General features: G+C 35.9%; 1 protein-coding gene and 1 non-coding gene across 2 annotated transcripts in view; both read left to right on the forward strand.

The window, feature by feature from the left end:
• The first annotated feature begins 512 nt into the window (after positions 1–512).
• COG3 (component of oligomeric golgi complex 3) overlaps positions 513–25,911 on the forward strand; it is a 53,675-nt gene continuing 28,276 nt past the window's right edge. Inside the window, exons 1-13 of the mRNA XM_010980849.3 lie at positions 513–827; positions 9,650–9,796; positions 11,461–11,522; positions 12,476–12,641; positions 13,300–13,374; positions 14,155–14,247; positions 14,889–15,014; positions 16,353–16,433; positions 19,337–19,380; positions 19,821–19,947; positions 20,548–20,639; positions 21,748–21,887; positions 23,324–23,484. Coding sequence (XP_010979151.2) covers positions 654–827; positions 9,650–9,796; positions 11,461–11,522; positions 12,476–12,641; positions 13,300–13,374; positions 14,155–14,247; positions 14,889–15,014; positions 16,353–16,433; positions 19,337–19,380; positions 19,821–19,947; positions 20,548–20,639; positions 21,748–21,887; positions 23,324–23,484 — 1,488 coding nt within the window. The 5' untranslated portion in view covers positions 513–653. The remainder of the gene's footprint in view (positions 828–9,649; positions 9,797–11,460; positions 11,523–12,475; positions 12,642–13,299; positions 13,375–14,154; positions 14,248–14,888; positions 15,015–16,352; positions 16,434–19,336; positions 19,381–19,820; positions 19,948–20,547; positions 20,640–21,747; positions 21,888–23,323; positions 23,485–25,911) is intronic.
• On the forward strand, positions 8,019–8,091 carry TRNAT-AGU (transfer RNA threonine (anticodon AGU)). Its single transcript has one exon. It is a non-coding gene; the product is annotated as a tRNA-Thr (tRNA).

The following is a 25,911-nucleotide window of genomic DNA, read 5'->3' on the forward strand; positions in this document are numbered from 1 at the left end:
CATTGTTTCCAAAAGCTCCTCATGCCCCTAGGTAATCCATGGATTACTTAGAAGCAGAATTGATAAAATATTTCATTCCTTCTAATGGTAACAAAATGTTGGACCTGTGGTAGATTAAAAATGCTGAGGTTTCTAACCGCAATTATTGGATGTTGGAAAAGTTTACACTCTATAAAGTTTCTATCTAGGCTGTGGAAAATGTCAACATGTAACAAGGAAATCACAGACCATACACTCCACCCAGACTGCCCAGCTGCGAGCAGAGAGAGGCAGTATATCCTGGAGCTCACGAAGACCCCTGTCGGCGGGGTAGCTGTGCGTAGTTGTCAACAACACGTAACAATAAAGTTATTGATGTTGAGGAAGAGAGTTCCGGTAGGGGTATCTCTATTTCCGTTAGGGCCTATATCCTTCGCCCTCTCCATCTACACCCCGACCGGAAATACTTTTACCCCTTTAAAAGCCACGTCGGTCCTGGTCTCAGTCCCGCCCACGCAGGGGGGAAGCACTTCCGGGGTCAGGGTATTCCAGCCCGGCCCGCCCCTCCGCCGGTGCCGTGTTGGAAGCCGCGACTGTCCCGGAAGTGGCCCGGGCCTCTCTCTGTCGGGGTCCCGACCTCCCAGCTGCTGCTGCGGGCAGCGGGGGCGTCGGCGATGGCGGAGGCGGCGCTGCTGCTGCTGCCCGAGGCGGCGGGGGAGCGGGACGCTCGGGAGAAGCTGGCTCTCTGGGATAGGAGACCGGACACGACGGCGCCGCTGACCGACCGGCAGGCGGACTCGGTGCTGGAGCTGAAAGCGGCGGCCGAGGACCTGCCGGTGCCGGCCGAGGTAAGGTGACGGGCGGGAGCTGGGCTGGCATGCTGTACGGCCGCGCTGACGAACCCCGGCCTTGCAGACCCCTGTCCAGGGTCTCTCTTCTCTCCTCCCCGGTCACGGTGGCGGGTCGGTTGGAGAGGTCCCTCACCTTCCCCGGCTGTCAGGCCTCACGCTGCCCGCGACCGCCGACGCTCCCCTCCCGCGTGGGGAAGGCTGCGGGGGCGTCCAGTGGCTGGAGGCCGCCGGCACCCAGCCCTCCCCCTGCGGCTTGGGACGGTTGGCCCGGATCCTGGTTCTGGGCGTCCTGCCCCGGGTGTCCCTGGTGTCAGCGAGGCACAGTCCTGTTGCCCACCTTCTCCCGGAAGGAGAGGGCACTGAACCCGAAGTGCTTTGCTTCAGGACAGCCTCTTACTAGTATTCGTTCATCAGTTTAATGAATAACTCAGCTTCCTTTTTCCATAGGGGCACTTGGGGAGACCAAACTTGATACTGAGTGATAGTTTCATTCATCGCACATTGAGCAGTGAGCTCTGGATCAAGTGCAGGTTGTGGAGATCCGATTCATATTTGCTGTAGCAAAGCAATAAAAATGGGTTTTCTTTAGAAGCTGGATCAGTACATTATTAAATAATGCTAGTGTTCGGTTTTAGTGTCAACGTTTTAAATCCTAATTTCCATTGAGACATCATGCATGTTACTGCTTGTGTGATTCAATTCAGTTACTTATAATAGCCAGAAGTACGTTTTATCAATTGTCAAATGTTTTACAAACTTTTTCTTGTTTTGAGGGCCAGGTTTAGGAAGATTGTTTTACTAATAAGGATGGTTATTTTTTGATGTTGGAAGCATTCTTTTTACGGTTTGGAGTTGTGTTCAAAGGCAGATTGAGTTTACAGACTTAAGCTTTTTTTTTTTTTCCCCTTGCCTTCACACTTCAGAGGTTAAGAACTCTTTGAAAGTTCTCTCCACTTTCACTGTTGCACGTTCTGCCGTAAAGTACAGGTGTTTTTTCTTGGGTTTCTCTGTCCACCTCTAGGATTCTGTGCTGGAAGTGGGTTTGAAATAAATGAGGAAGCAGGTGGAAATTTGCTTTGGCGTGGCTGTCAAAGTCTTTTAGGCTCTGGATGATAGAAACTGTTTGCTCTATAAATGTTTGAGTCTGTTTATAATTGATTTGGCCTATTACCAAAGCAGAATGCTTGGGCATCACAGCATCTGTGGCAAACATATTCCACAAGAAAAGTAACCCAATTTGTTTTTTATTGTCTTGAATCATACAATATTATTATTCTCATTGAGCACAAAGGAAAGGATTTGGAGTGTAGTTAATGGAATCTCTTCATTTTCACCCCATTATTTGATGTTTATGCAATATAATATCTACCATTAGTCTCATTCAGTCACTTACCATGAATTATGTGCCTATCCTGGGCTGGGAATTGAGGATAGAATGATAAGAAACACAGGATCTCTTGCCTCGTGGAGCTGACATAATTATAGTGATCATGAGCAGGTTAAAAAGAGCAGAGAAGGTAAGTTCAGAAGGTGGTTTATGATCTAAGGAAAATAAAACAGTATGGTATGACAACAGGGTATGACAACAGGGGATGAGGTGTGCCCTTTTAGATAAAGAGGGAAGGCCTTTCTGAGATAGTAACGGTCTAAGGTGAGACCTTGTGATGGAAAATGAGAAAAATAAGCTTCCAGCTGGAGGGAAAAAACAATGCAGAGTCATGGGTAGGGGATGAACTTCACCAGTTCAAGGGTTCAGTGAAGGTCTTCCAGTACATGCAGCCTTGGTATGGGATTCCTGTGAGAATGAAGTACCAGCCTGTTATTTACCCATCCTGGAATCTTTGAGAGGGAGGTTCTCGTTGCTTTTCAACTTTTCTGCAGCCCTCATTTCCCTTTATATGTCTGGTAGGAAGACTCTGGAATTGAATTTTTTATTGCTGTTACCACTCTTTTAACACCGACAGTGAGGAAGCATGTCTTAATTTTTATTTTGCCCAACCAGTGTATCTGTGAAGGGTTTTCTGTGAAGTTTCACAATTTTCAGGAGATAAATTACTTCCTGAACAACTGGAACAGAACACGTTAGTTAAATAGCAGGAAGCCAGCTAGCTCTCAGCAAACATGATGAAGCTGTTAATAGCTTTCTTTTTTCTGAAGAACTAATCATATCTTGGAAAGAAGTTATACCTTTTTATTTGATGTTAGATAAGAGAATTTGATGTAGAATATTAGGTAGTCTGGTTTCTTGTAGCCAGGGCAAACCTTTTAGTAGTGAGGGCCTTTTTCTTTCTACTGCATTTAGTAATTCTCAATAAAATGCTGAGGTAATTTACACTGAAATTTACCTGTAATTTACTGTTAAAGTTTTTGTTTTTCTAAGGGCTTTGTGGCCTTAGACATGATTCTTAAATTCTCTGAGCCTCTTTTCTTCTTTATAAAATGAAGATTATAATAGTACTTGCCTCACAGAAGTAGAGAGAATTAAATAATGTATGTGAGGTACACACAGCAAGCTACCTGTTAGTATTTTATTATTCATATGTTTTCCCCTCTCATATGAATAGTACCTTAAAAGAATAGATTAGAATCATGATCCTGAGCTGGTATTGGTGTCACACAGACCAAAGGTAAGAAAGAAGAGGTTAATTGCCTTGTGAAAGGTTCTGAGACTCCGTCTCTACCTCCTCAGTGATTTGCTCCAAACAGAGAAGGTAACCTGAGGTTTCTTTCAGGGAATGAATTAATTAGATTGATAACAAAAGTGATTTTCTCCAGCCCAGAATCAGGGAAGAAATAAAGTTTGGGAGAGAAAGGTATATTGTTTTTTTCCTGGAGTTGCTCAGCTGGTCAAGCAAGGCTTGATAATTTATTGTAATTAGTATTTAGAATGTTGCTTGTCCCCTTTTGTATAAACTGTACAGTAGCTCTCTGGGACTAGCAACCAGCAACCGAGGACTATGCTCCTCTCTTTCGGGTGGTGAATGTCTGCTCCATCTGGGAGCCAGGACAGTGTGAGTGAGCCAGGGGCATTGTCATCTCCTAGTCAGGAGTGAATGACAGGTCAGAACAGGGAAGTTTGTGACACCACTGCACCCTTCTTTTTTATTTTTTTAAATTTTTTTGGGGGGGAGGTAATTAGTTTTTTATATTTTTATTTAATTTATTTTTAATGGAGGTACTAGTGATTGAACCCAGGACCTTGTGCATGCTAAGCACGCACTCTACCACTGAGCTGTATCCTCCCCCACCACCACACCCTTCTTGACTTGCCATTCTATCCCAGGTGCTTTGAGAAGACAGCTGGGCAAATGCCCCTACTGGGGGACATCTTCTCATAAACTCTTAAAAAGCAACTTGTTTTGTTACTTTATAAATTTGTTTCTTAGAAGTGGTTGCAGTGTGGCTTCTCTCTTGCTTGGCTTGAGAGAAAATGGTTTTTTATTAAAGCAAGTGAACAGGAGGCCTTCTGCTTCTGATATTTGAAAGTCTGTATGACTGGGAAGTAGTCATTTGTGCATGAACCAATCAAACAGAATGCTCTTTCATATATTCAAATTATCATGTTTACTCACAATGTCTAGATTGCAGATTATATCTGGAATATCTGTAGTACCTTCTCAAGTAGCCAGAATTTTCATATGATTTCATTTTCTGAAGTATACTGGAAGATTTTTTTTGATTCAGAATGACAGACTAAGCACATGTGTGACACCCTGGTATCCTTTTTACATGACAGTAATAAATGTGAGGCACATCCAAAACACAGATGGTATCAGTAAATCTGTAATTTTGGTAAATTAATAGGAGTTAGGAAGCATGTAGTATCATTAAAAAAATGAATCTAAAGACTTAATTACAGAACAAAGTGTAAATATTACAGATTTTGACAGTCTGAAAAAGAGATGGTATAGGTGACAAAACTTGAGAGTAAATATAAAAGGACATGTTAGGGGTACTCATTTCTTCATTTTATGTCACGGGGAGTCAGTAGATAAGACCATCAATTGATAAAACACAATGCTTTGAATCTGTGTTATGAGTTATGGAGTAACCAACAAAAATACTGAAAACAGTTAAATTAGTTAAAACGGGATAGGGAAGGTAGCTCAGTGGTAGAGTGCATTCTTAGCATGGAGGAGGTCCTGGATTCAGTCTCCAGTACCTCCATTTAAATAAACAAACAAACAAATAAATAATCCCCCCAAATAAATAAATGTACTTTAAAAAAATTTTGCAAAAAATTAGTTGAAAGTGGAGGTAGGGGAGGAGTTTACTTTTCATTTAACTCTTCTGATGATTTGGAGAAAAATACGTTCGTGTGTTTTGAATAATATCTATAAAAGAAGATTGATAAAAATTCCAGATTATTTCTTTGGTTCCTTCTTCTTTTAAAGTTCTTTATTTTGCCTTTGAATTCCTTAGAAATATTTCTCAAACTATAATAAACGTTGGTATTGCTTCAGAGAAGATGGAAAGAGGGAGACTGGGTTTTCACTTAATCATCCTATGCTCCTGGACTTTTATTAGAGTAAAAGGCTCGTTATAGGTTAATGACAGAGAGTTATGAATTTAAAGGAAGAAAGTAAATTCCATCTTTTCCTTATGCTCTGTTGAAAATGCTGCATATCAAATGAAAAAGGCAAAGTGTGTATAATATGCTGTTATTTGGATTAAAAAAAAGGTGTACTTCCTTTGTATATGGATAGACTGCCTTAAGAAAGCTTCCTGACGTGCTAGTTAACATTAAGAGCCTCTGAGGAGGGAACCGGATCGTTGGGGAATGAATGGGTCCATGGGAAGAAGACTTTTCATTGAATATCCTTTGTATCTTGTGCCACATGAATTTTTTACCTGTTCAAATAAATATGTTTTAAAAGACTGCCATATATATTACAAACGATTCTGGGAATTAATTTTTTATCTGGAATTTGTTATATATTATGAAGTAGTACCAGAATTAATGCGTTGTAAGGCCTCATGAACTTAGGAGAATATGATTATTACATTACTTTTTCATTTTGCAAAACTATAGTACGTGGTATCACAATCAGGATTTTGACATTGATCTATATTACTTTTTTTCTACTTTTATTAATTGTAGTAAAAAATACAGAAGTAAAACTTGTCATTTTAACCACTTTTAAGTGTACAATTTAGTGGCACAAGGTACGTTCACATTGTTGTGTAACCATCACCACTGTCAGTCTCCAGATCTTTTTCATCTTCCTAAACTGAAACTCCGTACCCATTAAACAGTAACTCCTGATTCTCCCAGCTCCTGGAAACCACCATTCTGCATTCTTTCTCTATGAATTTCACTACTCTAGGTACCTCATATAACAGGTAAAATACAGTATTTGTCCTTTTGAGACTAGCTTATTTCACTGAGCATAATGACTCCAAGGTTCATCTGTGTTGTAGCACGTGCAGGATTTCCTTTATTTGAGAATGAGTAATAGTACCTTACATGACCTACATTACTTTTTAAGATATGTTTATAACCTTTTTTTCTCAAAATAAATTGAATTAAAGATAGATGTGGGTCTGTTGAGTGCTTTATCTTTTGACAGTGAATTTTCTTCCCCCTTTTTAATGTGCCTTTTGGTTGAATACTGGACATTATGCAGGACATCTGAGAATGAGAAAAATAGTATGAATGGCTGGAAGTGAGTACACTTCTGTTTAGTTATTAGTGTGGGGGGTTGAATCAGCCTAGTTAGGAGTTGAGCTAGGGTTTTGATGTTGTTCTGGTTGTTTTTAGTTTACCAGTGGCTTCAAACTTCTCTCTTGTTACCTTTTGTCTGGGTTGGGGCTGGGTTGCTGCAGGGTGTTCTTAACCCTCCTCCTCGACCCTCAGCTTTTGGTGTGCTCCGTGCCTGTGTCTCAGGGTGTCTGTGCTTCTGCCTCTCCCATGGCGGTGGATTGCTGCTGCCGGGTAGCTGGGGCGTGGTAGGTGGGAGTTTTCTGTCATCCAAGTCCAGTCTCAGTCTTAGGCAGGCCCCTTTGCTCCTGGGCTTGGGGGTGGAATTTCTTCCTGATTCGGCCTTCCTCCTGCAGTAAGAGACCTCTAATGCTCTGGGGCTTGGGTGGTTTCTCGCCTCTCCTCCAGGGGTTGTGGTCGTTTGTTCTCCCTTTCCCCAGCTGTAGTATGTCTTCTGTGCCCTAGGGTAGATAGGGTTTGCTGCCCTTTTTAGAGTGTCTTTTGTTCCACTGGGGAGAAGGGTCTGGATGGCACCTTGTGCCCCACTTTCTACAGCTCCCTCCTCTAGGCCTGCACCTCACCATCCTCATTCTTTCTTGTGAGCACCTGGTGGAGTTCCATGAAGACCGTCTGAGTGGGTGCAAACTTCCCGTGTCTGTGGCTCCGGAGCATTTTGTACTCATCCACCCTCCAGCATTTAGCAGTTTATAAGAAATTTTAGCCCAGTTCTTACCAGTTCATATGGCGTTTGTCATTTCTTTTCCCATCATCTGCTGTGATGAACCAGTTGCTCACACTGTCTCTGCCTGAAGGTGCCCATCTTTCTCTAGGTTTTAATCTAGTAATCTACTTGATTACTCTGGAACTTTAGCTCTCTGATACATTCAGGAATATGATTTCGTACATTATTTGTCTTTTTCTTATTATTAGGGTGCAAGCAACACCCTGTCTACCGTTCTTTATTTTAGCCTAGCATCCAGGCCCTTTCTAGTATATTTTTCAAATCTGTGCCTAATCCATGTCTCCTTCTCTTTTCCTCCGTAGGTATCATATAAGCAGTGCTGATAGAACTATGTGTTTGAGTTTTTTCATAATCTGTTCATATATAACTAAATTTTACTACTAATAAAATATAATTGTATAAAGATAGCTTTCAGACTATTCTGTTCCCAAGAAGCAGTATAGATTCTGATTCATAAATTTACTTATTCTGTTGCTGCTAATAAATAGGAATAATGGTAGTAATATGATAAATAGCAGTAGCTCACATTTATCGTATTTCCTATTTGGTAGGCATTAGGCTGAGTACATGTAATATTCTGTCTGGTGGGTTACCTGCCCTCTCCAAGGAGACAGCTTGTTTTTGGTAACTGGGGTGGTTGCACAGAGCATGAGCAGGTGGACTTAGCTTCCTCTGTCCTCCAGAACCTCTGGTGGCAGCACAGTTGCTGGTGACACTGTAGACTCAAGATAGATTCTCAGAGTGGGGAAGGTATAGCTCAGTGGTAGAGTGTGTGCTTAGTATGCACAAGGTCCTGGGTTCAATCCCCAGTACCTCTATTAAAAATAAATAAGTAAATAAACCTAATTACCTCCCCCCACCAAAAAAAAAAAAAAAACCTAAAAATAAAATAAAATAATTAAAAAAAAAACTTTAACTAAAAAAAAAAAAGAGATTCTCACTAGATTTGAGAAACCTCATTCTTACTGCCCAACAGTCCTTTAGTACTCAGGAATTATGTCACTATTCAGGAAGAGTTTACATGAACAAGTGATACCTTTAATAAGACATAATTATGTACTTCCAGGACCCTCCTGGCTCTTGAGTCAGACTCATTTGTGGGGAGAAAGCAGATCAAGGACCTTCCTGAACATGTTTTTTTTCCTGCCTGCAACTTCCCAGTGGTCCAAGAAGCCTGTTCTCTTCCCACACTTGTGTTTTCTTCTTTTCACAATGGCCTCATGATACAGATAATGTACTTCCTATTTTACATAGAAGAAATTGAGATTTAGAAGCATTAAGTGATTTGCTTATTGTCCCCCAGCTCGTAAGTGAGCAGGAGCAGGGTTCAATCCAGGCTGTGTTGTGATGTGCTTTACTGTGCCTGAAGGTACAGCTTGAACCCAGGTACAAAACCCCTATATTTGAAGGGTTGTGTTTCTAAATCAATGATGGTGCATGTTGCATCTAGCTTATTTTATTTTAGCTTTGAAGAGAAAATACTGATGAAATCTTTGGATGAAATGCCTATATCTAGAAAAATAGACAGGGGGCAATTTCCTAAGGCCTTGAATCAAGGTCTGATATTGCTGGACCTTAGATGTCATGCCATAAGGGCTGGAACTAGAATTGAAATGAAACAATCTGGCCCTTGTACCTTCCCCAGCATCTATGCTTCCTTTCTTTTAGGTCTGAAAATAGCTTGTCTGTATGACTCTAGGTAAATGAACAGCTGGACTATCTTTAGTAGTGGACATCTAGAAAATATTGCAGGTCTGATGGTGTCAAAGTCAGGCTCTTCTGAAACTGATGGGAAACTCTGATATTCTTTTCAGTTGTAATTTCACAATCTGTCAGCAAGAAGATGTGGGTGAAGTGTGCCAGCAGTGGAAATAGTAGAAGGAGGTAACAGTTGTTGGTAGTTAATTCTTGGGTGCAATTTGTTCTCCGGTTGGTATTAATAAGGTTATGTATTTGTGTTTGATACTAGAAAGGGCAAGCTTCTTGCATTAGCATGCAGGTTTTGCCTTTTTCTGGTTTGCAAGAGGGTCCAGTAAGAAAATGTGTGTGAATTAGTACAGACTCACCACCAGTTTTAGAAAAGTAACTCAAAAACCATGCTTTACTTAAAAAGAAAGAACCGAAAGCACAAAAGAAACAAAACAAGCCCCCATACTTTATTAATGATGGGATATTTGTGTCATGGGTACACTTTGAGACTAGCATTTAATACAGAGAGAGCTTAGTTGTAGCTGTTATATGACACTTATTAAATGATTTAATAGAAAGCATTCCTTTCTCTTTTCAGAACACCTGAGATGAAATACCAGTCTTGTTAAGTTCAGAGAATTTTCAAGTTATTTTAATCTTTGTGGCTCTCTTTTCTTTTTTTTCAAGCTCCCAATTGAAGACTTGTGCAGTTTAACATCCCGGTCGCTGCCCATTGCACATTCTTCAATAGTGCCCGAATCCACGGAAGACATTCTCTTGAAGGGTTTCACCTCCTTAGAAATGAAAGAAGAAAGAATCGAAACTGCACAACAGGTGAATGGCAGTGTTATTTCTAAAGATGCTTGATTGTTTTAAATGTCTCAGTAAAATAAGGCTAGTAAAAAAGGTCCTAATCAAAAGTTCTGAACATTTGAAATTATAGTTAAAATAAAATCTTTACAGAGCATTCTTGATTTTGTGTTGTGGCTGTTTCATAAGTGAGTTTTTGGTTGTTTTTTTTTTTTTTTGAGTTGTGAGCCACTTTTTTTAAATTGAAGTATAATCAATATACACTATTTCTGAAGTGTTTAAAATGAACCTATTGCCCAATTTTATTTGCAATGCAGATGAAAATACAATATTCCAGTTTGGATGTTGGTAGACTTGTTATACTTATTAAGGTTTTGATATCTTACATCCTTTTGACCTCCTCCCAGTGTGTGTCTGTGTGAACATGTCCTCCCAGCATACATATGTATGTGCACTTGCACACATGTGGACCCCCATGCACATGCCTCTCTGCTAGGTGATTTCTTTCTTTAAAACCTCAGTATTCTCTTTAGCTGAACATTTAGAGTTATTTTTCAGTCATTTATAATGTGTAATCTTCTCTTGGTTTTTGCTTATTCCTAACTATAAATTTAAATATGCAGTAATTTCTTCTGCCACTTCCTCTGTCTCCTCTTTCTGTCCTGTTAAGAATCAGAGCTGAGACATTTGTCAAGTGAACCACAAAGCAACTGTGCTGAATTGCATATACAGTAAGTCGAGAGGGGCAGTGCTGCCAAGTGATGGAGAGCGTTAGCTCTTGAGTTAGGCCTGGATCTGAAAGTCACCTCCATCACTTCCCATATTTGTGAGCCTAGGCAGATTACTTCTCAGGTCTTTAGTTTCCTAATGTGTAAACCAAGGATAATTATATACTTAGTTCATAGGACTTTTGTGAGAATTAAATTAGGTAATGCATGTAAATGCAGTATGTAGCAGGCAGACAATCAGCGTTCAGTAAACGGAAGCCCAGATACTTGGCACGCCTAATATCTTGAGAGAATGAAGCATACCTTTAACTTCGAATCGCACTTGAGAATTATAAAAGATACTCTTGCACTATGTCTCTGAATTTATTTGAACTATTTGAAAAAAAATCTTCTGGATTAAATTTGCACTTGCATATCTCTCTTTAAATTAAAAAAAATCCAATATATTGAGTTATAATTTACATACAATAAAATGTACTCATTTTAAGTATACGACTTGTTGGTAGGCCCAGAATTCAAACCCAGGTTTAGCTGATGCAAAGGTCCGTGTTCTTAAACCACTCTTTTGTATTATTTTTGAGTGTTTATCTTTGCAATTATTATTAGATAACATTAATATTAATATTTACCCAAAGCCCTGTGTCACCTACTCAAATTTGGCAAACTAGCAAGTAGGCATTAGCCTCTTAGGAAGAAATATTTATTTCTGCATATTATCTTGTTAATACTCTTCCTTATTTGACTCTGAAAATGGCCAGTGTTTTTAATATCCTTTGCCTTTCCTAGCATGTAGATACTGACTGTGCAATTAAATTATCAACTCCGGGCTTAAAACTATTAATGTCTGAGCCTGAAACAATAAGACTTAGTGTCTACCCTTTTGACTTGCTGTTTAGCATGTAGCCACTTTTCATTTTGTCTGTTTTAGTTTTTTGACAACATAATACTCTCTTTTTCCAGTTCTTCTCATGGTTTGCAAAGCTGCAAACTCAGATGGATCAGGATGAAGAAACTAAATATAGGTATGTGGCTCTTGCATTTGTCGGCTATCCTCTGTTTTAGATCCTCTGAAGCATTTTATAATCTGTGTCTTTAAATAAAATTAAGGGACAGAGAAAGCTTGAACGTTTTCTTTAAGAATAGCTAGAGAGGATTTGGGTCATTACAACTGGTATTGGAAGTTGTGTGATTAAAAAAGTTACATCGTAATTAATAGGTTAAGGGGGCAGACATTGATTTTTAGATAACTCTAGAAATGCTTGGGATCAAGTGGGAGTTTTGCAGGAACTTTTAAGAGGCGTTTGTTGTCTTTCTTTGGAGGGAGAGAGATTTAAGCGATGGCCAGCTAGGCTGGGTGTTAACTGTTGTTCTCTTTGTGTGTATTGCCGGCATGGAGGAAGTAACCATGGTTTCTAGCTGATTTGGGGACTGTGGGTTGAATATTTGCATTAATTAACGTTAATTAAGTGACTACTATCGCTAGGCATTGTGTTGGGCTCTCTGATGTGTGATTCCATTTCATCTTTATAGCAGCCCTATGAGGAAAGGTATTCTATGTCCATTTTGCAAATGAGCAAACTGAGGCCTGGAAATATTCAGTACTTGCCTAATGTCATGGACACTTGGGCAGAGCTAGGACTTGGACTCAGGTTTTCCAGTTCCAAATCCAAAATTCTTTCCATGACATCACACCATCTTTCAAAGGCAGAAGGATGGACCTACTTGATACCTTGGGCTGGCCCTGGTGTTCCAGTCTTGTTTCAGTCATTTTCCTTCTTATGTAATTTTTCTTCTTAAGAAACAGTTTGTGACATAGTTTTTTGGTACATTTCTGAATGTAATAAACTTTGTGAATATGTCAGACTTTCCTTCTGAAATTCAGGCATTTGGGGGAAAATAAGACTTTGCTGTTTTTTTGTGTATGCTTATTGGGGGAAAATATTATTGCCAATCCCCTTTTGGTTCTGTTTTCTAGACAGATGAGGGATTACTTGTCTGGGTTTCAGGAGCAGTGTGATGCTATATTGAATGATGTAAACAGTGCTCTTCAGCATCTGGAATCATTGCAGAAACAGTATCTTTTTGTGTCCAATAAGACAGGAACCCTACATGAAGCCTGTGAACAGCTCCTGAAAGAACAGGTAATTTGAAATAGGAAAGTCAGTGATTATATTTAATATTTTATTTTAAAGTAGATAAATGATTTAATTGTAATTTAAAAAACTTCTCCAAGTATATTTTGAACATTGCTCTGTATGAAGCCCTGTGCTAAGCATGCAAATGATTACTTTGACAGCCTTTTAAGCTTATGTGAGCAGGGGCAAGGGCAAGCTTTCCTGTGTTTTGAGCTGTTAACATCTCAAAACAATTTCATAGTGAAGAGGATATATTTGCTCTGTCTGCTCTTAATTACTGACACTTTTCAAACAAGGCATAGTGGTTATAGTAATGGTGGGATTTATGAAAAGATGAACTGATCTAGGTTGCACTTAAATGTGTGACTTAAAGATACAATATTTAAGATACTATATGTCAGAGTTTTCTCTATGTGTTATTTTGTGTGTGTTTTTTAAAGATAATCATCTGTTATTTTATAAAAAGATCATAGGTAATTTACTGTAATAATCATTGCTTTATTTTTAGTCCATGATTGCAGAAGTGTTGGAGCATTATTCTGAAACTGTGTATCTAATATAAACCTGTATGTCTAATATAAATCTCTTCAATGTAATTTTGAGACTGAAGTGTTGATTCTTATGTTCTCATAATAATTGATTTTTCTCTTTTAAAAAATGCAAGTCGGAACTTGTTGATCTGGCTGAAAATATTCAACAAAAGCTTTCCTATTTTAATGAATTGGAGACTATTAACACAGTAAGCATTTTTTTTTTTTTTAAATTAGTGACTTTATATTTATTTCCCTTTCTGAGTATAATCTTTAAATTTATAAATTGGTTTGAGTGATATTTTAACTTAATGGTTTTTTATGTGTTTCTGGCTCATAAATTAATCATCATAACTACATATGAATTGTTATTAAATTTATTAATCTTAATTATTATGTTTACTAAAGAGATAGAAATAAAATCAGTAGCCAGTTAACAATGGAATGCAGTGGGAAATAGTTCATTCCCAAACTATTTGTATATCAAAATAAGAAATATTTGATTTTACTTATATATATTGTATAGTTTTGTATATTTTAATATTTTATATATAATTTACCTATTATGTTAAATTATTAACTATATTTATATTATATATTACCTATATTTATGCTTATTATTACTTATATAAGTTTACTTGCATTTTACCTGTATATATTATATTTTTACTTTAATAGCAACTACTAAACATGACTGCTAGTTAATCTTTTACCCTTGAGAAAATTGCCAGCATTTGCAAGTGGAAAATTTATGTTGTAAAGACTAGAAAATGGGAAATCTAGGTCCTTGATGTATTATTTTAATATAACATTGTATAGTAGAGTATAAAATGTTTGCTAATTCATGAAGGGCCCCATTAAAGCTCATTAGGAATAAACTGAGTTAAATCCATATTCTTTTTAACTTGTGCTTTCTTCTTTGTGTTGCTATTTTTGAGGATATTTGGTGACTCTTAAAATGTAAAAAAAAATTTTTCTTTTCCTTAAAGAAACTGAATTCTCCCACGTTGTCTGTGAATAGTGAAGGATTTATACCTATGCTGGCCAAGTTAGATGATTGTATAATGTATATATCATCTCATGTAAGTCATGGTATTTCTGTATGTTTTTAAGAAATCTTAACATCTCTATTATATAGAGTAATTATTTCTTCCAAAGGGAAATAGATATCTGTAATATACTTGAAGAAAAATTGTAGTGAACTCATAGTCATTGTCAGTAACAATGTAAAAAGTACTTTGAGCTACTGAGGCAGCTCCTGGAATAGAGAAAGGGCCTGGATGACACAGGTTTATTCTATCTAAAACGACATGTGATTTTCAGACTGTTGACTTCCTGTTTTGCTAGATACTTCTTTGGAAACAAAAATATTGCTTGGGGTGGGAGGAAGGGACATGTCCATTGATTTAATCGCCATCTCTCTCTCTTTCCTCCAAGGATTTATAGCTGTATTTATTTCACCGAACTCCTATACTTTTCCTAGTTGGGCCTCATGTATTAGCCTTGAAGTCTACGGGGTACTGAAAATATACATGCCAGGCACAGGGGATTTGGCTGTGACCAAGACAGTCAGAGTTTTTGTCTTCAAGGAGCTTAAGATCTACATAGGACCTTCTTTTGAACTTTATAGATAACTTTACATAAAGAACAAGTTGGTTTTCATCAAAAGTTTGCTTTGTTAATGTTTGTTTTGTCTTTGTAATTTTATCCCTTTCCTTTACAGCCAAATTTTAAGGATTATCCTGTATATTTACTGAAGTTTAAGCAATGTCTTTCTAAAGCTTTGCACCTCATGAAGGCATACACTGTGAACACACTACAGAACCTCACAAATCAGTTATTAAAAAGGGTGAGTTAACTGGTGAGGTGTTGAGTTTTTTTTGGATTCATTTATCTTCCATAATCTTAGTCTGAGATTAGTACCTAGTAACTCCAATTTTTTTTTAACATTTTGTTAAATAAGAATGTGCATTCTCAGATGGGACGGATTCTCCTATCCTTTTTAATTTCCTCTGCCTTTAAAAAAAAAAAAAAAGAATATGCATTCTAATTTTATTTATAATAGGAAAAAAGGCTATATTGTATATGCCCATCACAGTCTTATTTTCAAAGAGTATTTAACAGTGTGAGAAATGTTCAGGACTATATGGTAAATGATAAAATAAGATACAAACTGTTTGTCACTTAAAAATTTTCTTTGCCTATCTTTTCAAGAAAATACTGGAAGGAAACACACCAAAATAATAAAAGTGGTTCTGTTTGCGTGGTAGGATTACATATGGTGGATAATTTGAATTTTTTCTTTACAAATGATGGATAATTTAATTTTCTGTATTTAGTAAATATATTCTTACTGGGTGCCTCCTAAATGCTTGGTATTGTACTAGAAAGTGTATGATAATGAAAGGAGCTAGCAAGGTCCCTGCCCTCGTGGAGCTTATACGCAGGAGAAATAATCAGTAACGAAGGAAACAGATGAATTAATCAATTACAGATTGTAGTAGATACTAGGTGGAAAATTAGCAGAGTTTCAGAAAATAAGAGTGGAGCTAGCTAGGATGGTCATTGAGCACATTTCTTTCCTAAGAAAATAAATCCGTAAAAATAATGTATTTTGTTTTTTAAGCTTACTTTCTAAAGAACATGGAATATCTTTTTGAGCTTTCAGTTCAAAGCCACTGGTTTTTGGATTGCATTTACCTTTCACATTTTTCTTAGCTGATGTAAAGACAGACTGTAATTTTTCTATTTTGTAAAATTTTGAATAAGTTTGGGAAATTAATACCTAATAAATACTTGTACTTAATATGTGTTAGTGCTTTAAAACCTTTGTAAGTATATAATATTGCCATTCAATAGATGTACTGAATCTCAGGGAGGTTAATTTGACCAATGTCCTACACTCAACAAGTGGCTGAGTAGGAAACTGAAGTCTTTTTACCACTAAAATTCATGTAATTTAGGATAAATTTTAATTATAAAGAGGAGAGAGATGACAGTTCCACATAATTATTTCTCATTTATAGCAATAATAGTGTTTGGTCTTTCTTTGAGATTTTTCTCCATAAATTTTTGGTTGCTATATAGGCCAAGCAGTAGACATATGAAATGGTTTGTGTCATATCTTCTGAATAGTTATTTGTTTGTTAATTATCTTCCTTCTCTATTCTTCCCCATGTTTCTTCAGGATCCTTCATCTGTACCTAATGCAGATAATGCTTTCACACTATTTTATGTGAGATTTCGAGCTGCTGCCCCCAAAGTCAGAGTAAGTCTATTGATGTAAATAGGGTATTCTATGAAATTTATTTAGCCAACCGTTTTGAAGTACTACTGTGTGTTAGATCCTTTGCCTATACCAGGAAAATGAATATGCATGAAAGGTAGGCTTTGTCCTTCCACATTACAGCAGTGTATGTTGTGGTGCTTGGGACCACAAAGCAGGAAACACCTAGTTCTTCCTGTGACGCTCGGGGAAGGTTTCCAGATGAAGGTGATATTTGAGCTTAAAAGGCTTGGTTTGTAGTGGACTTGAGGGAATTGAGAAAGATATTTTACACAGAACAGCATTTATAGGGAAGATTGTAGGGACATAAAAGACATGTAGTTTGGGAGAACCTCATGTAATTTGGCATGACTGGAACATGAGACTTAACTAGGACATGACGGGAAAGAAGAAAGGAAAGACCACAAAGACCATCTCACAAGGGGTGTTACTGGTCATGCCAATTCAGGAAAAGTGGAGAACCAGTGCAGTATTTTACACGGGAGAGTGATTTGGTCAGGCGTGCCATTTAATAAGACTAAGGATGCAGAATGAAGAATGGATTATGGTGAAGAGGGATTTGACAAATAGAGGCCTGATTAACAAGAAGATTTTTCAGTGGTCCAGGTAGAGCTTGTGTACCTTATTCACCCTCCTGAGCACAGTGTCTGGTACATAAAGGAACGCACAAAGTGTTTAACTTGATTAAGTGATTGGAAATGGAGTTTTGATATATGTGTTATATATTGGAATAGTTAATGACATACCCCAGATAACAGCTGACTGGAGCTGGTACATGTTTTTTTTTTTGTTTTTTTTTTTTATCATTGTGAAGTTACTAGCATGAGTAGTCTACTTTGGCTGACTCTGACCTCACTCTTTCCTTATTTCCTTCTTGAAAGTCAGTGGAAAGGAGTTTTTGTTTTTTGAAGTAGGAACTGGGTCATGTTTAGAAAAGATACAGTTGATGGTTTGAGGTTTAGAGTATGCCAGATTGGTTGCTTTTGCTTATTAGTCAGGTAGCAGTGATAAAGATTTGATTAGAAAAGAAATGATGTAGATAAGAGGGCTCAGTGGTAGGTGAATGTAAAATGATTATGTAGTTATCAGGGGCTTTCCTGCATACCATTAGTAACCACTTAGCACATATGATGAGGTCCCATTTATATAAGTGACAGAAAGCATAAAATACTTACCTAGAAATAACCTTAATGGAAATAGAAGTATGAAGAAAATAACAAAACTAGAAAGAAAACCATAAAAGATTGAATAAATGGTAAGCCTGTTGTGTTCCTGGTTGGGGAGACTTAATGTTTACTAATTTTTAATTAAAAAATTTTTATTGAAATATAGTGATTTACAATGTTGTATTAAGACAGTTTTTAAAATGTCAGTTCCTCCTAGTGTAATTTATTGGTTAAATGTAATCCTGTCAAAAATTCCAATGGAATTTCCTTTTGGTTGATCTTAAAATTCCTTTGGTAGTTTAAATAAGCAAGACTAAACAAGAAAAATTTGAAAAATAAATTGATACTGATTTAAGAATTCTGATGGATCATTGGAATGGAAAATTCTATAACTTTGTATATAAAGAAGCTTCTCAAATCTAAAAGGAAGGGCTGAAGTTTTCTACATTATATTGGGAAGATTTGCTAAGTGTTTGGGGGGGAAAAGTAAGCTCCTCACTTTATGACATTACCAGAATACATTTTAAGTGAACTAAAGAATTAAATGTAAAAATAATAGGCAGGCCAAAAACAGCAAGAACAACCGCAAAAAAACTAGAAGAAATTATTGGAAAAAAATTACAGAGTTTTAAGGATGTAAAAATTAAATTTTCAGAATTTTACACAGCAAAAGAAAAAGCAGAAATTGGAGAGAATATTTGCAGCTGATAAGTAAGAAGGTTAATATTTTTAATATATTAAAAAGAGTTTATAAGCCAGTAAGAAAGATGACTATCTCATATAAAAATGACCAGATTACTCACAGAAAATACAAATGGTTAATAAATATGAATGCATGTTTATTTAGCCTCAGTAGAGAGTACATTCAGTTTAGCGTTAGGAGACATTTTTTTGTCTGTTAGAAATTGACAGATTAAGGTTTCATAATCAGTGCTTTTGAGGATTTGGTGAGACAGGCAATACTGCTGATAGGGATGTAAATAAATCCCTTTCTCAACATTTTAGGAGAATGGATCAAAAGTCTCTAAAAATATTTCTCTCTTTTGAAACAGCTTTGGGGCCCCTGACTGGGAAGTGGGTACTATTATTATACCAGCTTTACAGGGTAGGACGTGGAATCTCAGCGAAGTGAACTATCTCTCCTGGGTTCAAACAGCTACTGGGGGTTGGCTCTCAAACCCTCTAATTTTGCTCCAGGCCTAGAGCTCTTAACCATCAGGCTGTTACTCTTAAGAAACAACCTAGATGTCTAACAGTAGAAGAATGGTTGGCTTACCGACATTTACCCAGTAGGATATTATGTAGCCATTTAAAGTAATGTTGTAAATAGTATTTATAATGATGATTCATTGAGTGTTTACTAGGTGCCAGGCACTAGGCTAAGGCTTTCTATATACTTCCATCTGATAATGAGAATTATTTAATAATAGGAAAATGTTTTGAAATGTTAATTTTTCAGAAGCAGATTATAAAGCTAAATTTATAGTATAATTTTGATTTTGTTTAGAAAGAAAAATATAGTAACTGTGTGTACATATAAAAACTGAAAGAAAATATTCTAAAATATTATCTGTGATTACTTTTCAGTATTATAGGTGATTTTTATGTTTCATCTTTTTTGTATTAAGAGGTATCCTAGCATGAGCTTGTGTTATCATCAGAAATTAATTAGAAGTATAATTAAAACCGATGGGGTTAATGGATTTTTTTTTATTCCAGACTCTCATTGAACAAATAGAACAACGATCTGAAAGAATACCAGAGTGAGTACCCATAAGTTCTTCAATTTCCAAATTATTTTACCTTGAGGTGCTATTTTTCCAAGTCTGTATGTCCCTGGTATTTTTCTGAGCAGTTACCTTGCATGTTATACAAGATTTTTTTTTGTAGCAAAAAACTTATTTTGGGAAGCAAGGTCATAGACCCGACTTGGCGAGTTTGCAAGGCATCTTTTTCCCATATAAGCAGTATTTCCTTCTCATTTGGGTAGATGTAAGATCGCTACTCTTGGAAGATAAGTCCTTCTTTAAAAGATAAAGGAATATTTATATATACATAAATATTTCTAGTATTTAATGTTGGCAGATGAGTGGTGACCATACAGCTTTAAAGGAGTGGCAGCTTATTTTGGGATTTAAGATCAGATTTCATTTATATATCTGAAATCAAAAGTTTGTGCTTCACTCTCATTGCTTTTCATCAGATATCAACAACTGCTAAATGACATCCACCAGTGTTATCTTGATCAGCGGGAGCTTCTTTTGGGCCCTAGTATTACTTGTACTGTAACAGAGTTAACCAGCCAGAATAACAGAGATCACTGTGCCTTGGTAAGTTTCTGATTATTTTGGTTTAGTGTTAAACCTTTCTCTGAGCTCTTTTGATACCTTGGATGCTATACTTGAGTAAATACGTTTTCGTCCCCATATCAACAAACTTCAGAATTTTTCTTTCAGTTATGACAAATCTGGCTTAGTAATTAGCATTCAGCTTTCAAAATAGTCTCATTTTGATCAATTTTTTGAGGTACGAAGATTCACAAATTATTTTTTTGAAAGATGAATTTTCAAAGTTTGTGGATTTATATTGACAATTTAATCTTAGCTTTTGCTGCAGAAGTGCTTTTTTGTTAAGTGCGATTTTAATTCAGACTGTAAAAAAAATACATAGATTCTTTTTTTAAACACCCCCTTTTCAACTAGAAGAGTAACTAATTTTCATTATCAACAGCTTAGAGAGCATAAAGAAGAAAATAAAGATCACCCATATTCCTATTGTGCAATAAACCATTGAAAACCATTTTCTGTTTGTCAGGAAGTTGTTTTATGAATTATATGCGCATCGTGTCTTTGTAAAGAAAATATTTATCTCATAAACGCTGGAGTCACCGTGTGTCTTTAACTATAGGTGGTGTGTGTTTTTTCCTGCAGATTCGCAGTGGCTGTGCCTTTATGGTCCATGTATGCCAGGATGAGCACCAACTTTATAATGAATTTTTCACAAAACCAACATCAAAATTAGAGTAGGTGGTACATGGAATCTAACTCTTTTTTTTTTTTTAAGATTTAATTAAGATTTTTAAAAGATTTAATTTGCTAATGACATATGGCTTATTATGTTATAGGAGTATTCTAAAATTAACTGTGGAGTATTTTAACTTTTGTGGGTGTGTGAATAGAATATTGTTGGATGAGTCAGTGGTTATTTATTTTGAAATAAATGTGCAGTTTAAAGGTCAACATGCTGTCATACTGTTTATAATATAATTATGGTGGCAATAAGATAGTAAGAATCCTGTGTAGAGAACTGTCTTGAGATCTAGATCCCTTTATCTCCACTAAGTATGATAACTCCTTCTGGTTAAAAAATTCTATGATTCTAACTAATGAAAGATATTTAAAAATATAGACACTATTTAATATCCTTTTCCTTATTTTTCTCAAAGTGTTTTTCACACCCACTGTTAGTCACTGTTGGTTTTTTTCATATTGACGATTTTGACTCATAAAAGTTCCAAGATTATAACTCTTGCAATGGGGAAGAAATAAATTTATCTTATGGTTTTGATGAAATACTATATATAGAAGAGTACTACTGACAATATGAAGAATATAGACCACCTAGTTTTTTCTTTTCAAATTTTAGAAGAGTTTAAAATTGTCAAAATACTTGCTGTATGCTCAGAATACTATGAGTTTTGTTTATCCAAATCTGTAAGCAAGAATTTTGAACCTGTTTTTCTTGGGGAGAATGTCATCATTTGATTCACAGTGATGTAGGTTAAAAAAGGAAAATTAAGTCTAATGAAATATTTTTTATTATTTTTGAAAGGACATATACAGAATTACTGCTGACATAAGTAAAAGTAATAAATTGACATTTGACTGCAGCCAGCTAGTTTGAGTTGAGGATTGCTTATTGATTCTGAGCTGGATTATTGATTCTAGAAAAAACAGTTTACAAAATTACTTTCTACCTTTCACTTCTCATTATATAATGTTCCCACATACTATTTTCCAGTAGATTTTTATTATTTTTATTGACTGGAAGTAATCAAGGCTGCCTTTTAAACTATTAGAAAATCCTAAGAAGATTATTACTGACAACCACATTTTATTCTTTCATTTTAGTGAACTTTTGGAGAAACTGTGTGTGTCATTGTATGATGTCTTCAGGCCACTGATCATTCATGTTATTCACTTAGAGACGCTATCGGAACTTTGTGGGATTCTTAAAAATGAGGTGCTTGAAGATCATGTACAGAACAATGGTAAGTGACAAGCAGAAATGATAATTTAAAACTCTTTTCAATTATATCTGTGGTCCAATGAATTTGAAAACTATTAGCCCCCACATCCCTATGTAAATTTAATAGTTTTGAAACCTGGGTTGATGTCCTGTCTCTTTTTGAATCAAGATGCACCTTATTCTGTGACTAAGTAATAATGGAGAATTTTTTTAGTAAAAAATAATGTTAGTTACTTTTATTTCTAGCATCTGAAATCCAGAGAGAATTAGCATCAGTTTTGGGTTGGGCATTTATAGTACACTGTTACCAGAATACATAAAGCAATTGACTATATTGCATAGTCTTAATTAAAAAACCAGAAATTATTTTAGTATACAACTCTAGTAATAATTCATCTTTTTTGAAATTACAAGTTAAGAAAAACAGTTCTCTGAAATAGCTCTACTTTATTCATCCAATATGTTCTTCTGTATTTGATTTGATTATCATAAAAAACATGATTTTCCTGGTGATACTTAAGTACCTTTAAAAAATACTCTTCTGGTGATCATTTCACTGGCAGAAGAAATTATTATCCTTACTTTGAGTTTCCTCAAGAGACACTATAGTTTTGTTACTTTTCCCAGAGTTTCTTACTCTATTGCATTTAGTTCTTTTTTTTATTATTATTTTTAAAATTAAAAAAAATTTTTTTTTGGAGGGGAGGAGGTAATTAGGTTTACTTATGTATTTTATTTTTAGAGGAGGTACTGAGGATTGAACCCAGGACCTTGTGTATGCTAAGCATGAGCTCTACCACTTGAGCTATATATACCCTTCCCACCCAGCATTTAGTTCATTCTAAGATGCACATTTTCTCACATTTAATGCTTGTGAATTAAAGATGATTTTTCAAATTAATGTAAATATTATATGAGTATGTGGTGTCTTCAACTCCCTAGCTCTTGGAAAGCTGTTATTGAATTACTGGGGTGTCTTAACATTGAGGGCATCTCAGATATGAAGAAGTTCTATGTAAACATACCTCTTTTTTTTAACTCATTCTTCTTCGTGAGACTGTTGTCACTTAATATCTGAGACTCAATTTATTTGTAAAATGGAGATGATAACCCAATTAATAAGTTGCTTTAGCTGTGTCTTCAGTTTCGTCCGAAGCTATATGAGATAGCTTTTAAAAAACGTAAAGCACTTTAAAATTCATGTTTTGTTATTCATATTCATAATAGAAGTTACTTCAGAGAGTCCCAGGAAGAAGATGTAAGGGCAAATTCATTTCCCAGTTTTGAATTTGAGGAAATTGAAAGACATAAGTTTTTCTAAGGTTATTGAGTCATACCAACATGGAATATAGCTGAAGTGGTTTATACTATTCCTAGACAGTTTTGTAATCTTTTTGCTTGTTTAAAGTATTTTCTAAATCTAAAGGAGTGGATGATTGTACTTTCCTTTTTTATCAGCTGAGCAACTGGGGGCATTTGCAGCTGGAGTAAAGCAGATGTTGGAAGATGTACAAGAGCGGCTTGTTTACCGAACCCACATCTACATTCAGACAGACATCACGGGCTATAAACCAGCCCCTGGAGACCTGGCGTACCCCGATAAGTTAGTAATGATGGAGGTAGGGTCTTCCTACTTGATCTTCCCCCACCCCCACACAGCTTTTGGATGTTTTATACTGGTGAAAATAGGATTTTTCTTTTTAATTCTCATTCAAGATGTAAAATCAATATAAACTTGCTATAAAGGTGTAGGAAATAAAATTTTTAAAATATTGAACAGAAATAATTTGTTAGGTTGTCTTTCCTTCAAGTTACATTTTATAAACATTTTATTCAATTCTCTCCCCTTTTCCAGGAAATATGCATTCCCAGATTTTAATTTGAATTAGTGCTTTCTATGATTTCTTTTTTATATAAGTGGCATAGAAGAGGACTGATAACATATGAGCTACCATATGATGGTCTCATAACCATGTGTCATGCTCTGTCATAAAAACACTAGAAGCTGTCTCCTCAAAATTACATTGATGTCCAATTAATAGTTTGAAGAGTTAGATTTATCGGTCTGCTCTTTCACTTAGATATGTGTCTTCATTTTCTTTGATTGCTGACGAGTTTAAATAATGCCTGGGATATTAGTGCTCGAACAGAATTAGAACCTAGAACTTTAATGTTTTTAATACATTTTATTTTTTTATTTTAATTTTTTTTAAATGGAGGTACTGGGTATTGAATCCAGAACCTTATGCATGCTAGCTACACAGGCGCTTTACCATTGAGCTATACCCCCGCTCCCCTAAAACCTAGAACTTTTAAAGTGAACATTTCAAATAGGAGCAGAAGTAGAGAGAATAATGTAATGAACTCTCATGTATCGCCGCCCCAGATTCAGCATGGCTAGTCTTGTTTCGCTTAGACCTCCCTTACTCCCTCTCCCTACCATTAGTTATTTTGGAGCAAATTCCAAATATCCTTTCATCAGTAAATACTTTAGTAGGTAACTTTAAAAGGTAAAGGCATTTTTCCCCCACGTTTCATTGAGAAATGATACACATCACTGTATAAGTTTAAGGTATACAGTATGATGACTTGACTTACATACATTGTACAGTGATTACCACACTAGGTTTAGTGAATATTCATCATTCATATAGATATAATGAAAAGAAAAGAAAAATTTCTCCTTGTGATGAGAACTCAAACAGGATCTACTCTCTTAACAACTTTCCTGTATATCATATAGCAGTTTAATTATAGTCATGTTGTGAAAATGGTAGGATTTCCTTTTTTTTTTTTAATGGCTAAATAATATTCTATTGTGTATATATCCATTCATCCATTGATGGACACTTAGGTTGTTTCCATGTCTTGGCTATTGTAAATAATGCTGCAGTGAACATGGAGGGGCAGATATCTTTTTGAGTTAGTGTTTTGTGTCCTTTGAATATATTCCCAGGAGTGAAATTGCTGGATCATATGATAGTTCAATTTTTAATTTTTTGAGGAGCCTTCATACTGTTTTCCACAGTGTCTGCACCAGTTTACAATCTCACCAACAGTGCACAAGGGTTCCCCTTTCTCCACATCCATGGCAACATATGTTATCTTTTGTCTTTTTGATGATGGCTATTCTAATAGGTGTAAGGTGATATCTCATTTTGGTTTTAATTTGCATTTTCCTGATGGCCAGAGATACTGAGCATCTCTTTATGTACCTGTTGGCTATTCATGTATTGTCTTTGGAGATGCCTGTTCCAGCCCTTTGCCCAGTTTTTAGTTGGATTATTTGTTTTTTTGCTTTTGAGTTGTATGAGTTCTTTATATATTTTTGGATTTTAACCCATTATATATGTAGTTTGCAAATACATTTTCTTACTCCATAGGTTGTCTTCTTACTTTGTTGATGGTTTCTTTTGCTGTACAGAAGCTTTTTAGTGTGATGTAGTCCCAGTTGTTTATTTTGATAAGGGCACTTTTATCTTGAACACAACCACAATATAGTTACACCTAAAAACATTATTTTACTTCCTTAATATCACCAAATATTCAGTTGAATTTAAAATTTCTTCAGATTCACTAATGTTTTGTTGCATTTACTTTTTCTTTGTGTATGTGTCTGTGTCTGCTCTGTTGGTGAACCATTTGAAAGTAAGTTACAAACATGATACTTCACTCCTAAGGACTTCAGTTCTTATTCTCCACATAACCATAATGCCATTTTTACATATGTGAAAAAGAACATTAATTCAGCAGTATTATTTATATACCGTTCATATTCAAATTTCCCTGGTTTTCCTTCAAATGTCTTTTATAACCAGATCAAAAAATTTAAAAAGTGGGATCCAGTCAAGGTTGCTGTCTTTCCCCTCCTTTTTTTATGATACTGATTTTTTTGAAGAGACCAAGCCAGTTTTGTAGGATGTGTCACATTCTCGATTTGTCTGATTGTTTTCAGTATGTTTAGATTCAGGTTAAACTTTTATTTTGCAAGTGTGTACTTTTTTTTTTTGATGTGTGTACTTCTTACTTCATCACATCAAAGGCAC

The sequence above is a fragment of the Camelus dromedarius genome, chromosome 13, assembly GCF_036321535.1.
Source record: "Camelus dromedarius isolate mCamDro1 chromosome 13, mCamDro1.pat, whole genome shotgun sequence".
NCBI lineage: Eukaryota > Metazoa > Chordata > Mammalia > Artiodactyla > Camelidae > Camelus > Camelus dromedarius.